This window comes from Dermochelys coriacea, chromosome 1, assembly GCF_009764565.3.
Source record: "Dermochelys coriacea isolate rDerCor1 chromosome 1, rDerCor1.pri.v4, whole genome shotgun sequence".
NCBI lineage: Eukaryota > Metazoa > Chordata > Testudines > Dermochelyidae > Dermochelys > Dermochelys coriacea.
Genome location: NC_050068.2, coordinates 141,416,221 through 141,433,207, shown reverse-complemented (window position 1 = coordinate 141,433,207; position 16,987 = coordinate 141,416,221). Strand labels below are relative to the sequence as shown.

Sequence of the window (16,987 nt, the reverse complement as noted above, 5' to 3'; positions counted from 1 at the left end):
TCAATGGGCAACACCTAAATACCTTTAAAAATCTGGGTCTTGGGTTTTATAATTAAATACATTCTTATGATTCTAGGAAAGTACAATAAAGTTTGACCTGGCTTTACACATTTCACTTCTATAACAAGAGACCTAGAAAGTCAAATTATATCTTGGATTCTAAGGGTTCTTAAACAACATGACAATTCTGGAAAATTTTGGCAAACAGAAAAAAGTAAATTGCTTAAATAAATAATACTGTAAATTACAACAACCAGCTCTCTGGTATCCTAATTCTGTACACATGATGCACTGGTTTAAATCAGGAGTGACTCAGTTAAGGTTCATACTGGGATTTTAGTGGTTTGAAAGTGGAATGAAGCCTATGCTGTTATTAAATAAGTGGTTCCCAAGCCATGGGTCTTGCCCCATTTATTTTCTTGGTTGTCCTCTAGTTCTAGCTGGGTTGCATGCTGGCTCAGCCTTTAAAAATTTTGTAAACCAGAAAAAAGAATATCTACTTAATCAGTGAATCTTGCTTAGAATTATGTGAAGAAAAAAATAGTAAAATAATAGTACTACTGATCAAAATGTTCATGCAGAAGGAGGCACCATGTGGGGAGGGGCTGGTGGAAATAGAAAGAAGAGAAAAATAAAAATCATTCAGACAGCAAGGGAGGCAGAGAGACTATACAGAGTCGACAGAGAGAAAGGAATGTAAGAGAGAAGATAGGGAAAAAAACACAGTTCAGAAACAAGTATTGCTAAATTATTAATTATGCAATACTGTTGCTCATTAAGATGGCTCTTTTCTTCTTAATTGTTTTATTTTTCTACTCCCTCTTATATGGAGGAGGTTTAAAAGGCACCACAGAATTTGTAGCATCAGGAAAACACCCAGCTATATTTATACAGCAAGCACCACACCATTCATAGCGGCAGACAAAGCCCCCGGCCCAGCAATATTTATAATCTGAGCAGGCACAACAGAATAGATACCAGCAGGCACAAAGCAAAATATACATAATTTAAAATACACAAGACAGACAGTATCTCAAGACAGCACAAGAGTACACTATGGTGGCTGACTGTGAAAAAACCTCCCTCAAACACATAGCTCCACGCAGGGATCTTCTAATAATCCTGCACTCTGGCTTCTCAAATTCAGCAGGCAGCTGCTCCACCACTCCTCTCTACCCTGGCAGCAACTCTTCCCCCTTTGCTTCCCGTATATTATGCAGTACACAACATACAGCTATAACCATGGGGATGTTTTACTCACTGAGATCTAATCTAGTGAGTAAACAATGCTAGTGATCCATCAGTCTACTAAAAGCACATTCCACTGTCATTCTGCACTTACTGAGCCATTAGTCAAATCTTTCTTTGGGGCTGTCCAGGTGGCCAGTGTGTGGCTTCATGAGCCAGGGGAGCAAGGCTTCAGAATCATGATTGGCATTTTCACATTGCCAGTGGTAAATCTGTCAATCAGGAAAGAATATTCCTGCATGCAACTTTCTGCAGAGTCCTGTGTTCTTAAAGGTGCGTCATATAACTTTCAGCAAAGCACACTCTGGTGATCCACTAGTGCTTGCATAACCATGGGAAAATACCCCTTTCTGTTGATGTAGTCAGTAGCACGGTGGGCTGGTGCCAAAATAGGGATGTGTACGCCATCTAATATCCCAACACTGTTCGGAAACACATCCACTATTTCTTGCACACTGCCAAGAGTCACAATCTTCCTTAGAGGAGATAATTAGCGGCCCTACACACTTACAAGACAATGGCCCCCATTGTAGATTCTCCAAGTCCAAAATGATTTCCCCCTGACTGGTAGCAATCTAGTGTTACAAGCTTCCAGAGCATGATCACCACTCACTTCTCCAATGCCAATGCAGCTCTCAGTCCTTGCACTGGTAGGCTGGAGTGAACTCAGTACATAGATCCAGAAATGTGGCTTTTCACATCCAAAAATTCTGTAGCCAATTCTCATTGTCCCAAATCTGCAATTCCACCAGTCAATGCTTCTCGGACCCAGAAGTGGCCCTCTGCCATCTGCAGCTGCTCCATGAATGCCACAGATAATCTAGAATTTTTTTCATTTTGTCCATCAACAAACTCTCCTCATTGTAATATTGCCCGAAGGCTTACAAATGCTGGGGAATTGTGTGTCCTGTATTTGAAAAATTAATGAAATTAGTGCTGAACTCTAGGGCTCCATGCTTCTCTCAGAGATGGCAAAGACCCCAAATAGTGTGAAAATTATGGGATGTGGAAGGTATTATGGAACAGAGAAAGTTGCATGCTGGGAACTTGATCCCTGTTTCCCAGAAGTCAGTATGGATTAATTTAAATCAAAGTGATTTAAATCACCAAATAGAAAGCCTTGATTAACTCATGAGTTAAATCAACTTTTGTACTTCACTTATTTTCTAAAAAAAGGTGCATTCTCATAGGTTGATATAACCTTAAAATATGTGGATTTACAACTAAATAGAGCCTTTTCACTAGAATTGATATATCTTTTGCTACCTTGGAGGGTAGGCTATTCCTAAATTGCATTTATTTAAGCAATTATATAGCTTTTTATATTTTCAATCCTATTGTACATTTTTAGCATGATAGAAAATGGTGAATGATATGTTTCTTGTTTACTAGATAATTCACTTTTTGCTCATGGTTTGCATCAAGCTGCATTAGAATGATAATCGGAATTTAAACAAACAAAAAGTATCAGATAAAATTTATTGTTATTAAATAAAACAATCTTAAATATATTGGATACATAAACTTCTCTTATGTTTCACATTTACAACTAAATGATTTATTAAAGGAACAGAGGGATTCATTCTAGTCAGTGATTTATACTGATTATTTCAGGTCAGCCTGGGAAAATTTTCAAATATGCCTAACAAAGTGACTTAAGTTCCTACTCACCTAAGTGTCTTGAAAATAAGACAAGAGTTTCTTCAGTTACTCAGGCTGTCCTTCAAATTTTTACAACTAGTAAATCTCTTTTAATCCCTTCTTGTTTTTATTCATATACTAGAAGAAAAGACAACTTCTCCTGCTTTTTCAACTCCCAACTGATTTTTCAACATTAAATGAATTAGTCCAAATGACGAAAATAGTCTCTCTGTGCCTGCAGAAGCAGCTACTACTGTCAAAAACTGGTTTAGCACTTCAACAAATTCTGGTTCCAGGTGCTTAGCCAGTGACTTCCCCCGGTTCAGTTGTTACCAATGATTAGGAGAATTCTTATTAGGACCCTGACCCCTCCCATACAGGTTCGCCCCCTTAAATTAGCTTCTATCAACTATGGCAATCCCCAAAATCACATTAATCGCTGTTAAAGGTCAAAAACAAATAAGGTTTATTATAAATAAGGCTACATTTTAGTCTCGCGTATTTTTAGTAAAAGTCATGGACAGGTCATGGGTGATAAACAAAAATTCATGGCCCGTAACCTGTCCATGACTTGTACTATATACCCCTGACTAAATCTTGACTTCCATGACAAACTCACAACCTTCATTATAAACACTTGGTGGTTTAAAACCCAAATAGGTTTTAAGCCCAGACACAAACTAAAAGCATACGTAGGTTATAAAAGACCACAAGTAAGTTATTTACTTTACTGAGTCTTGTGGAGGAATGGAGCCAAACAAATCTGGATCCGGAGCCTCAGGAACTCGAACCAAGACCAACAGGAAACCAGGGACCCAGGAACCACAGGATGACATGCCACAGCGGAGATCTCAGGAAAAGGTAGATGTCTTGCAGGTGTTTTCTGTCTTCTCTGATGATACAAAGAGCAGGCACAGACTGCCACTGTGGCAGGCAGCAACCAGTATGTTGTGCTGAGCCATTATAGAGTCTTGTGTTTCGGGCAGATTTCTACCCCAAGGTCATATGACCTTGCCTGCCTTTCTAGGTTTTCCCAATGTTTTCTTTTTGCTGTGCAGAACTATCCTGGGGTTTACCCAGTCAAAGGTAAGGGTTCATAAAGAATGCCAAACAGAGCAACAAAAAGGTGAACTAATTAACACAGAGGTGTGACTTTCTTTAAAACATCATCAGTAAACAGGTACTGCTTGAGTGGTTCACATCCAGCCCTGACATGTGGTTGGCATGATTGATGGGTGGGCTGGACAATATCACCATCCTGCTACAACCACCACAGCAACACTCAGGCCTGTACCCCATGTATCATCTGTGATTCACACCAATCTCCAGGTCCCCACATAGGGCATGTCTAACCTTGCCTATTCTTTCTGCTTAACATGTCTGGAAACACATTGTTTCCTACCAGCCACACAGCTAAAACTCTCATCCATAATCACCAGCTCACATCTCAATAACTGAGAAATTCCTTTTCTCTCACCTTGCAAATGCAATCTTGCCTTGCGCATATCCATGCAGCTGCAAAGAACATTTTACTAGTCCCTTGCTTTGAGCACATCGCCCCTCTCTTTGCATCCCTCCACTGGCTCCCGTTTTCTTTAGTATCAAGCTATTTATCTTCATGCCAAGGTCTTTCATGGTCTATCCCTACTTGAGCCATTGTCTTTCATTTGCTATTGAGATGTTGACTCCCGCCTGCAGTCAGCCCATGATACCAGCCTCCATCTCCCAATTGTTAAATTATCAAACAACCACCTTTGTGCTTTCTCCCATGCTGCCCCTCACATTTGATGATCTCCCCATAAACATCCACAAAACTAATGCATTATCCCCCTTCATATCCCTCCATAAAACCCTCCTTTTCCATGATGTCTACAAAACTCTTGACAACCGTTAAGCTATTGGTGTGCTGAAATTACTACCTATCATGCTGACCAATATTGTCTTATTGTTTCCTTGTACTCCCCCATCTATTTGTCTGTATCCATCTGTTGTATCTTGTCTTGCACTTAGATTGTAAATTCTTTGGGGGCAAGGATTCTCTCATCCTGTATTTTGACAGCACCTAGCGCAATGGGGTCCAGGTCCATGACTAGAGATCCTAGGTGCTATGATGATACAAATACTAAGTAACATGACTCTATATTTAAAACTAATCTCTGTGACCTGGAAATCATGCCCTCTTGTAAGGTTATCGTGCTGCACATTGCTTAATTCTAGCTGGTATAGTTTTAGTGAATTTATATGTAAGCCTATGCACATCTGCCCAGCAAACCAGGTGAATGTGTAATGGACAGATGGAATAAAATTCTAATTATACACCATCACCACTAGCACTGCAAATAAGGGATAAAATCCTGATTCCACTGAAGTCTATAGGAGTTTTGCCACAGACTTCAATGGGGTCAGTATTTTCACCAAAGGGGTACAAAATCCACTGTATAATACAGATTATGACAGTATTTCCCATCTTTTCAGTCCCGTGATCCAGCTATCAGAAATACCAGAAATCCATTCATATGGAAAATTGTTCTGCTACATAGTCTAAATATTCACAAAATAGCTGGGATAGGTATGCTATGATACAACATGCAGTATAGTGAAATAACACTTGACATTCCTGAAACAGAAATGGATTATGTAAAAACTTGGTTTATTTCTTTATATAGCAGATTATTTTTCCTCTGGAATTATTTGGCTGGCTTCTGCTCAACATCATGTGATTATTTGGGGGAGATTTTCAAAGGAAAACTAAGGGAGTCAGTGCCCAACTCTCACTGAAATCAATATGTGTTATCTATCTAACTCCTTTGGGCTCTTTGAAAAAGCCCAGCCTAAATTCTGTTGCAGTTCTGATGGCTTCATGCGCTCATAGGACTTCTTCAGAAGGGACACACTGGAACCCTCCCAGGTTCCGTGAACGTCTATATATAAGAGATGTAGAGTCATTTCTGTAGGAAACTTTTCTTCTTTTTGTTATTTATTAATATCAACACCATTGCTTCCTTTCTGGGATGTACTTCCACTATGTTTCTTTAAACATACTACTTTTTTTCTTTGTAATTGCTTTTAATAAATCACTGCACATTACAATAACGCACTATGATGAGTAACTGGTACTTAGGAAACACACTTTGCTCTGTTTTTTCCAGTGGATTACAGACTCAGACCATGTCTACCCTGCAAACTATGGTTGATGCAAGTTACATCAGTGTACAACAATCGAAGTTTATATATTGCTTATAAAGAGCTGGCTGCATGCATCGGCAAAGCACATACTCACCAGGAGTGCTTGCATCAGTGTAAAGTGCAGTGCACTATGGGCAGGTAACCCAGAGTGCCACACGTTTCCATGTGGCATAATGCCTTTTGGGACACTTTTGCATTGTTTAGTGCGATAGTAAACATTCACCCAGGAATTTTGGCAGGGTGGATACAAATTGATTTAAAAATTTTATATATTATGTATATGTAAAATCAGATATTTGTATTTAAATTGGATTTTTATTTTGTTATTTAAAGTAAAAGCTATAACAAACTGTGAACAAAAATTCAAGTGTCAAGTGCATAGCTTTGGCACAGATGATGCAAATGCAGCCAAGAAGAGAAGAAATCTTAAGTACAACTCCAGGAATAAAGGATGTAGTTGAAATTGCAAAAATACTTCTGTAATAACCACTTTGCTTCAGGTTTGCTAAAAAGAGCAGGAGGATCCAAACTAATTCTCCCCAGAATGTACAACGGAATTTAGTAGTTGACTGTTATGAGCTATTTATAAAGATCTGGACTATTCTGATGACAATTTGTGAAAAAAAATCATGACAAAATAGATGGAACTATCACAGCCAAAGTAATCAACATGGGACTAAAGAGAAATGTAGAAGACATGTTGAATATACTGAAACCAGTTTCCATAGCCTTGGACAAACTGCAGAAAGATTGCTGCTGTATTGCTGATGCTGCTGAAATTTGGAAAAAATTTCAAGAGACATTGAAGAAAGAAATGTCCCACAACAAAGTTAAATTGCAGGCAGTAAAGAAGTGGATGGATCAAGCACGTATTCCACCTCATTTTATTGACAATATTCGCAATCCAAAATAGCAGGGTAGATGCCTAACTGCTGAAGAAGAGGCTGCTATGGTCTGGGCATTTAAAAATCACTAGGGCTGTCAAGCAATTAAATTAAATCAATTGATTAAATTAAATCAATCACAATCGCACTGTTAAATAGTAGTAGAATACCATTTATTTAAATATTTGTAAATGTTTTCTACATTTTCAAATATATTTATTTCAATTACAACACAGAATACAAAGTGTACAGTACTCACTTTATATTTATGATTACAAGTATTTGCACTGTTATAAAACAAAGGAAACAGTATTTTTTCAATTCACCTAAAACAAGTATTGTAGTGCAACCTCTTTATCATGAAAGTTGAACTTATAAATGTAGAATTATGTACAAAAAACCTGCATTCAAAAATAAAACAATGTAAGATTTTAGAGTCTGCAAGTCTACTCAGTTCTACTTCTTTTTCAGCCAATCGCTCAGACAAACAAGTTTGTTTACATTTGCAGGAGATAATGCTGCCCGCTTCTTGTTTACAAGGTCACCTGAAAGTGAGAACAGGCATTCTCATGTCACTGTTGTAGCCGGCATCACAAGATATTTACATGCCAGATGTGCTAAAGATTCACATGTCCCTTCATGCTTCAACCACTATTCCAGGGGACATGCATACATGCTGATGACAAGTTCTGCTCGATAACCATCCAAAGCAGTGGGGACTGATGCATATTCATTTTCATTATCTGAGTCAGATGCCACCAGCAGAAGGTTGATTTTCTTTTTTGTTGGTTTGGGTTCAATAGTTTCCACATTGGAATGTTGCTCTTTTAAAACTTCTGAAAGCATGCTCCACACCTCATCCCTCTCAGATTTTGGAAGGCACTTCAGATTCTTAAACTTTGGGTCGAGTGCTGTAGCTATCTTTAGAAATCTCACATTGGTACCTTCTTTGTGTTTTGACAAATCTACAGTGAGTGTTCTTAAAATGACAAATGTGCTGAGTCATCATCCAAGACTGCTATGAATGTGAAATATATGGCAGAATTCAAGTAAAACGGAGCAGGGAACATACAATTCTCCCCCAAGGAGTTCAGTCACAAGTTTAACTAATGCATCATTTTTTTTAACGAGCCTCATCAGTATGGAAGCATGTCCTCTGGAATGGTGGCCAAAGCATGAAGGGGCATATGCATGTTAGCATATCTGGCACGTAAATACCTTGCAATACCAGCTACAAAAGTGCCATGCAAATGCCTGTTCTCACTTTCTGGTGACACTGTAAATAAGAAGAAGGCAGCATTATTTCCTGTAAATGTAAACAAACTTGTTTGTCTTAGCGATTGGCTGAACATCAAATAGGACTAAGTAGACTTGTAGGCTCTAAAATTTTATATTGTTTTGTTTTTGAATGCAGTTATGTAACAAAAAATTTACATTTGTAATTTTCACTTTCACAACAAAGAGATTGCACTACAGTACTTGTATGAGGTAAATTGAAAATACTATTTCTTTTGTTTATCATTTTTACAGTGAAAATATTTGTAATAAAATAATATACACTTTGGTTTCAGTTACAACACAGAATACAATACATATGAAAATGCAGAAAAATATCCAAATATTTAATAAATTTTAGTTGGTATTCTATTGTTTAACTGTGCGATTAAATCTGATTAATCACGATTAATTTTTTGAATTAATTGCGTGAGTTAACTGCAATTAATCAACAGCCCTAGTCCAGAGTGATTGAGAAAGGAGGTAGTAGGGATAGGTTGGTTTTTTTTCAGAGTGGGGGGTGGGGATTAAAAGTTCTGTTTTAACCATTTTGAGTTTGAACTGATGGCTAGACATCCACAAGGAGATGTCAGAGACACAGGCGGAGAATTTAGTTTGGACCGAAGACAACAGGTGTGGCTATACATAAATACATTCAACCTGAGTGACTCACCTTCTCAATTCCTCAACTTCACTGTTAATGCAACAGTAACTAGAGCAAATTTTCAGAAATAGATAGGAGCAAAGAAATGGCCATTGAGCTTTTATAAGAAAGTCTTTTGCAATCTGAGGGGCAATAATGAGCAAAAGGCTTTCATAGTCAGGCATCAAAACTGTGCCAGTCATTGAGAAAGCAGTGGCTTTCTTCTAATGATGGTATTTATCAAAGGTGAAATAATTTTGGCATGACCCTTTAGCAGTCAACAATGTAAAATTTCAGTCAGAAATAACCCAGTTATTTCAAAATTCAGAAGACGCATTAGTGATAACATTCAAGAAGCCAGAGCAACAACACCTGTTTGGTCATCCAGTCCATTCCCCAGCCAATGCACTAGTGCGTTGTTCAGACTTTAATATGGTCCCTTAAAGAGGACAGGTGCTCATGTGGTTAAAGCGCTTGCCTGGGAGTTAGGAGATCAGTGTTTAATTCCTGGCTCTGCCACAGATTTTTTGTCTCTCCTTGGGCAAACCACAGTCTCTGCCTCAGTATCCCATCTGTAAAACGATGGTAATCCTTTCTCTCACTGCTGTCTTGTCTACTCTGATTATAAGTTCTTCAAGACAGGGACCACCTTGTGTACTTACAGTGCCTAGTACAATGGGTCTCAAAGCTTGTTGGGGCCTCTAGGCACTACTGTAGTATAAATAATTACAATAGCAAGTCTTCCACTTTCTTCTGAAGGGAATTCAACGGTTCAGTGGATCTCTCTAGTAGGTGATTTTCCATATATTCAGCCTGAATTTTCTTTAATGCCATCTCTTCATTCTGAATTCCATCCCTTGTATATCCAAATAATTCTTCTCCCTCCTCTTCCATCTTTCAAATACTTGTAAACTGTTATACCCTCTGAATTGTCACTTAGCCAATAGACAATACTTCACAGTTTTAGTCTTAGGTACTGTTGCTGAATGCAAAGTGTACATAGCTATCCTTAATGATTAAGCAGTGGTTCAGAAACTGTCTTTACCCACTGACAAAGACAAGGTTTCTTCAAGGCTATAGATGCAAAATTTAAGGGATGTCTACTGAAAAGGAGGTGCCAAAACATTCAGAAAAAAATCTAATCAGAGATTATTGATATGTTTCATGCATTCTAGGATAATATCAAGAGCCACACCAAAGAGAAATGTTTAAGATATACAAAACCCAGTGTGCAACATGCTTTACTTTCTGATAGCACCCAGAATCTGGAAGGTTTTCCTCAAAAGAAATGAGAAGCAAGCAAGATTTTTCCAGTAGTACACAAGATTCCTGACAGAAATTGCAAGAATTGTGCATTAACAGCAGTTCAGTGGAGGTATGGGAAGCAAGACAATTAGACATTAAACAAGTAGGCTCAAAATACTGAGGAATATGCAGTGAACCTGTGTGCCTAGAGCAGCCCTCACTGGAAATGCCCAGGTCAGGGTAGGCTGCAAAAGAGAGAGCAGATACTTCTAAGACTGGTGGGTAAAACTGAGGTTAAACTCCCCAACCAGTCACAAACTGTGCTTCTGATCCCCACACACTGTTTATCAAGAAGCAAAGAACAAACGACTACAGCAGTGCTTAGACCATAAACTAACCGACTAACCTCATCTTGACTTCTACTACATATGTTTCATCTGATAGCATGCTTTGCCAGTGCTTCTTAGAGTTCTAAAACTGCTTAGTATCCCAGCAAAGTATGGTGAAAAAAGATTACAGACAGCTAAAGGTAATTTCTTTCTAATATCTACCATTTACTTTAGATTACAAAAAACTGCCATATGAAATATAATAGAAAAGTTAAGATTTGTATACACAATTAACTCCCAAGTGGATTTTCCATGTACGGATATTTGTAACCTTTGGTTTCATTTTGGTAATGAGGGCAACCCATGAACTTATTTTCTCATTGGAAGGAAAATATCCATGAAATATACTCTCAATGTTGCCATGCAGAATTAGCAAACTTTAAAAGGAAAAAAAAAATTCTGCATTATATAGTGTTAAGCTAACAAGGGTTTTCAGTTACAGTGCACTTTATAAACAAATATTTATTTATTAGCGCAACTGCATAGATTTATTAGAACAACTGCATGCTATGTGGGGTTTCTCTAGCATGAAATTAATGATGGAAACATTTTTCTTTTGAGTAAGGAAGATTACTCTAGCTTGGACAACTGCAACAAAAAACAAAACAGTGTTGGATAGCTGGGTTTTGGATAAGTCACTCTGAACTGCTATCTGCTTTTCAGATATCTGCATGTGTGACACTGTATGGAATCTGGGGGACACTTTAGGATAGTATGAATACTAATATTATAAAATTGCAATGAGTTATGCCAGATATGCTGTATAAGGTATCTGCAAAAATGTTATAATTTGCCAGGTGTGATAATCTCGTTTATGTGTTTGTATCACCTTTGTATTGTAATTTATATGTATGTTATGTCTGTAGTTCCAAACTTGTGCTGTGCCTCTGGGTGAGACCCCTAGTCAATTTGGCATCAGCACTGCCTAGCCTGCTTGACGGCCTATCATGGGACATCAGCTATACAATTGACCCATTGAGAGAAGGCCAGGATACACCTTATGACTCAGCAAGGCATGCAGGGGCATGCCTATGGACAGAACTCTAAGGCTGTAAGTGCAGAATGTTTAATTACTTTATATTCTGTTTTGCTTGTTGCAGGCCCATCTGTATCACAGACCTCACTGTTGTGATGCACAGTGTGCCAAAAGACCAAGAGTGGAACAGCTCACTGAATCCATGAAGCACCAAGTGACATGGATTAGAATAGACACCTGAAAGTGTCAGTCTGTGTTTTTTCTTATCCTTATTTTTAAGAATTCACTGTGCAGAATAAACAATGGAGAGATTAAAACAGAAGTCAGATTTCTCCACACATTTTCCTATGTCATAGGCATACATAAAAGCAACCCTACAGTAATAAACTTAAGTACTGGACCATTGTCCTTCAACTTTTGCTGTTTTTGCTTGCAAATTGAAAGAGCAATATGTATTTTTTTAAACCACATGTATGGAGAATTACAGATTTGGGGGGTGAAAAATGGGGTGAGGGCAGAGGAAGGTATGGCAAATTATGTATTGAACAACCTTGATTGTGCCAAATAGTGCCATATACCTGGACCCAATCAATGTAATGTTACAGATTTTGTGCAGCACGATTATGCACTAGCATGATTTCATATATTCAAAACTACTTTTTTCCTAGATTTTTTATTCTGGGACACAACCATCCTGTGACCCTTCCTTTTATTATGCTGTATGCATATGCTCTAAATCATCCCTAAATCCCTGTTACAATAGAACCTCAGAGTTATGAATACCAGAGTTATGAACTGACCAGTCAACCACACACCTCATTTGGAACTGGAAATAATCAATCAAGCAGCAGCAGAGACAAAAAACAAACAAAAAAAGCAAATACTATGTTAAACGTAAACTACTAAAAAATAAAGGGAAAGCAGCATTTTTCTTCTTCGTAGTAAAGTTTCAAAGCTGTATTAAGTCAGTGTTCAGTAGTAAACTTAGAAAAGAACAACCACAATGTTTTGTTCAGAGTTACAAACATTTCAGAATTATGAACAACCTCCATTTCCGAGGTGTTTGTAACTCTGAGGTTCTCCTGTAATGGGGGGGATTCAGAGAGTAAACAGTCTTTCTCTGCCCTGCAATAAAACATTCAGTCTTCGCTTGTTGATTTATCTGGACAAATATTACAAGTATTAGAAGTCCTGCCGACTTTAAATTTATTTTTATTTCCTCATCATTTACAATAAACTGTACCAACAATTACGTTCTTCAATTATTTTAGAAAACGGTCTTCCTTAAAAATATGTAAACATGTGAATCCTTTTTAATGTTGCCTGAAATATATAGATTTTGTGATGCCATCTAAACAAGCTAACGTATGTACTGATAAACTAAAAATAAAGATACACACCTCATCTATTGTTCATACTGGATGCACTAACAAAAGTAAAGTAATTAAGACACAGTTTACACATAAGCACAATGCTATTCACACGACAGGTGTTTAACTGTTAGCAACACTAATTCTGTGTGTCTAACCTCTACAATTTTCCTGAATATGTAAAAGTTTAATTTTTGAATGATGAAGATATAAAGTTGTTGTCAGTTGGCATGGGTGTGTTTGTTCTGTGTGCTGTCCCAGTTCTACACAGATAGCTGGCTTGGCAGACCTCCATTGGACTACCCAGAAAGACCATTGGTTCAGTGGTGGTGGCATTTGGCCAGGTTTATTGTTGACAAAACATGGTACTAGCTCCCTGGCTCCTTGTCTTCAGGTACACGAACATATGTATGGCCATGACAATAGTACCAGCTGTTGGCCCCTCAGCTGAACAAAGGTGCCCCTCCTCTGCATCCGATGAAGTGAGCTGTAGCTCACGAAAGCTTATGCTCTAATAAATTTGTTAGTCTCTAAGGTGCCACAAGTACTCCTTTTCTTTTTGCGAATACAGACTAACACGGCTGCTACTCTGAAACCTGTCTTTTAAATATTGTTACAAACAAGTTACATATAACACTCCCGACATAGTTACCAACCCTAGCCCTTCTACCTGTTGGTTCTAACAAAACATCTCTATCCATTGTCCTGTCCTGTCCTCCCTCCTGTCCTGTCCTGGTCTTGCTCGGGGTCAGTATGTTCCTGTGCCATCTCCCACAATTGTGTTTATGCCATAACTCTGTGTTGGGCTGTACCTGCACTAGCTTTCTGGAATGTGTTTATGTGAATACCTAGTACTTCTTAGGAGTGCCTGTGTTTTTGCCAAGTTCGTGTACCGGACAGTGACCTTGTAAGCAAGTGTCTGTTTTATGACAAGCCCTGACTTTGGTGACTGTGGTTCAGGCCCCAGGTCTTGTATCAGGCTCCAAGCTCTCTCTCTCACATAAGTGAAATACAAAAAGTGGTAACTGGATTTTACGCTGTATTTTTAAGCACATTGAGCATCATCTGTGAAAGTCTGAGCATAGTTATAATCATATGTTCAATTGCATGCATAATAAGTAGTCTGCATAGGCTGTCTTTAACAGCCACCTTTCACTAGTAATCTATTCACATAGCCCTACTGACTTCACCATATTTTTGTTTTGTTTATTCTTAGCTTCAAAGGGCAAATAAATCAATTTTCTCCAAAATTTAGAATTATTATCTATTTACATATTTTAAAGGAGATACTTTGGCAATGTGAGCATAAAGACTACTCCTGTAAATAAGGGATTTTGGCCCTAAGAAAGAATGTTAAGCCTCTGGGGCTAGGAATCCTGCACATGTAGCCTTCTGTCTGGTTAATCTGAACACAGGACATAACGAAAGTACTGTAGATCAACCATGCCGGTGCTGCTCGGGACGAGGAATCATAAAGTGTTAACATGTGGAGAAAACAAATTCAGGCCACGAGCTCCCACAGCTGATAAGGGAAGGGAGGATTGCAAAAGCAAAGCTTTCAACAGTGTCTGTGTATTGAGGAAGTGCTTCCTATTGCTTTCAAGTGGCACATTCTAGACAACTACAGGAATGGCACTGACTGGGGCCAAAGGAAATTGCATGCAGCCCTTGTGGAAGGATGGGGAAAGGCAAATGGTTTCCAAATGCATCCCTACCTCCTGCCCCTTCAAACAAACCAACAACATAAACCCCAATGATGTTTGTTGCAGAAATGCAGAATTTTTACTGGGGGGCCAGACTTTCAGCTGATATAAAGCAGTGTGGCTGTATCATAGCCAGGGGAGCTATGCTGATTTACACCAGCTGAGGATCTAACCCAGTGTTTCTGCTTGGGTCTACGTGAGTGACAGGCAGAAGCATCAAGTTGCAGTAAAAAATTTCACAGACTTCTAGGTCCAGACTAGATTCTTCTTGATGCCTCAAACAAAACTTTCACAGCACTCAAAAATAATAATAAATGTTAAAGTGGGAGTCATAATAAAAGCGAACAAATTAATTAGTTGTGGCTCCTACTTCTAACAGCGTCTAAATGATGCAAAAATACTAGTGTCTAGCATCTCAACGCTGCTATGGTTGCTTCTTTCCAGTAGCACAAAATAGCCAGTGGATTCAGACCCCTGAAGAGTCTCCCTTCTCTGTGGAAACTTTGGGTGGCACAAAGCCACCGTAGTAGCTTTGCCATCGATATTCCTAACACCTAGCGCAGAGCATTCCCACAGGAAAAGGCCCGAACTTCCCTTGAGTGGTGGACAGCCAGGAGTAGCCTAACTTGCACAAGGGACTGGACTAGCAAATATCTTAAAACTTTGCCTCCCTGCTTACAATCTTGTGCAGAGCTTTTATGCCAGGCCAGTATGTATCAGATGTATAGAAACATTATTTACAGGAACAATTTGTAATTTCATAGCAACAAGCTGCATAAAACCACCCTCAGAAGGTGTGAGCCAAGAGAGCAGTAAAGGGAATGTTAGAAGACAACATTACTCTCTTGTAATTCTGGATCTCTAAAAATGTCATTCTGACAGGATTCCTACACTTGGGTCTTTACTTCATGTAGTGAGACCATATGAATATAATTTTTCTGGACGGACTTCTCCCCCCTCATTCTCAATTTTCTTAACAATAAAATGATTAAGCATCCAGAAGACTGGTGGCAATTCTGAAGCTAAGGGAATTTGCCAGTGAGAATGTGGTTTGTTTATGATGGTGTGTTTTTGTAATTCAAGGAAAAATGTTAGGTTAAAACCATACTTAAAAAAAACTTTCTATATGTTCTTATATAGATTGTTAAACAAAGAATGTATAAAATGTTAATTTATTTATTGACAGTTTCATTTAATTGCTTGTGGGCAGTAAAGCTAATCAGATTATCTGTTGCAACTAATATTAGTTTCAGAGTAGCAGCCGTGTTAGTCTGTATTCACAAATAGAAAAGGAGTACTTGTGGCACCTTAGAGACTAACAAATTTATTTGAGCATAAGCTTTCGTGAGCTACAGCTCACTTCATCGGATATTAGTTGTAATTTGAGCCCTTTTTAGTTTATGAATCATTCATGAGCTGCATCAGATTTCTGATACTTTAATAATCTGCATATTCTGGTTTCCAAAGTATCCACTGAATAGTTTGTGGCAATAAATGTTAATTTGTAGGTTATTTGAAAACTATCGTCTTTGACTTTCACTTCTGCTTGCTGGTATTTGTATGCACTGAGTCACCTGAGTCATATGGTATTTTCTTCTGTTCTCTGATTGCCAATCTGTTTAAACATATGAAGGGTGATTAGCAAATAAATTTCCAGAAAAATCATCAGGCTAAAATTTCATGACATGTACAAGAGTCACAAATGTCCTCAGAAATGTTTCCTGTCATCAGAATGCTCACGAGCCTCTCAAAAGTAACCTTAAAGTGAAATCTCCACATTTATTCACAAATCACTTTCTATACTATTTTACCAGCTCTTATATGACCTGATCGAAAGCACAATTAAATCAATGAAAGAAAGACTTCCATCAACTTCAGTGGGCTTTGGATCAGGCCCATCATCCCTTTCCTTTTGACTCTCATGCAGGAACACAAGGGTGGAGTGTTTGTTTACAAGCACTGCAGGAAATGTTTGACTACAAACCAAAATCTGTTGCAATGGACATTTTATAAACATCACGGGGAAATTCCCATTGATATTTAATTATGCAAAACCTCTGTTTCACAAAACTAACATTGTAGGCTTAAACTGACTTTTAAAATGTGACAAGAAGAATCTAAAAACATATCTATTTGGTTTGTGCTCTGGCCTGCTCCTGCAGGATATACAAAGATGGTATCACTCAGCATTTCAGTCATGAGAGAAATGAGCTGGAACGCCTATGTTCCATCCAAACAGAGGTGGAATTTTGTGGAGGGAACGGTGAAAGGTTACTGTAAAACTGGTCCTTTCCAATAGCCTACGTTGGAGGTTGCAGAAGTAACATGGCACGTTAAAAGCAGATTGTACAATGTTGCTATAAATACAAAAATGCTATGTTTACCTCATAGAACTGAGAAAAAACCAAAGACTCGCAAAAATGAGAG

At 38.2% G+C, this 16,987-nt stretch overlaps 1 protein-coding gene across 8 annotated transcripts in view; it reads left to right on the top strand.

The window, feature by feature from the left end:
* LOC122458000 (translation initiation factor IF-2-like) overlaps window positions 1–16,987 on the top strand; it is a 34,813-nt gene that overhangs the window by 13,233 nt on the left and 4,593 nt on the right. For 2 of the 8 annotated variants that reach the window (XM_043504782.1, XM_043504780.1), the window contains exons 3-4: window positions 3,635–3,750; window positions 11,612–13,088. In XM_043504782.1, coding sequence (XP_043360717.1) covers window positions 3,635–3,750; window positions 11,612–11,728 — 233 coding nt within the window. In that variant the 3' untranslated portion in view covers window positions 11,729–13,088. Of the gene's footprint in view, window positions 1–3,031; window positions 3,751–6,038; window positions 7,083–11,611; window positions 13,089–16,987 lie in introns of those variants that run through there. The other 6 variants (XM_043504803.1, XM_043504797.1, XR_006277814.1 and 3 more) reach the window with 5 other exon arrangements.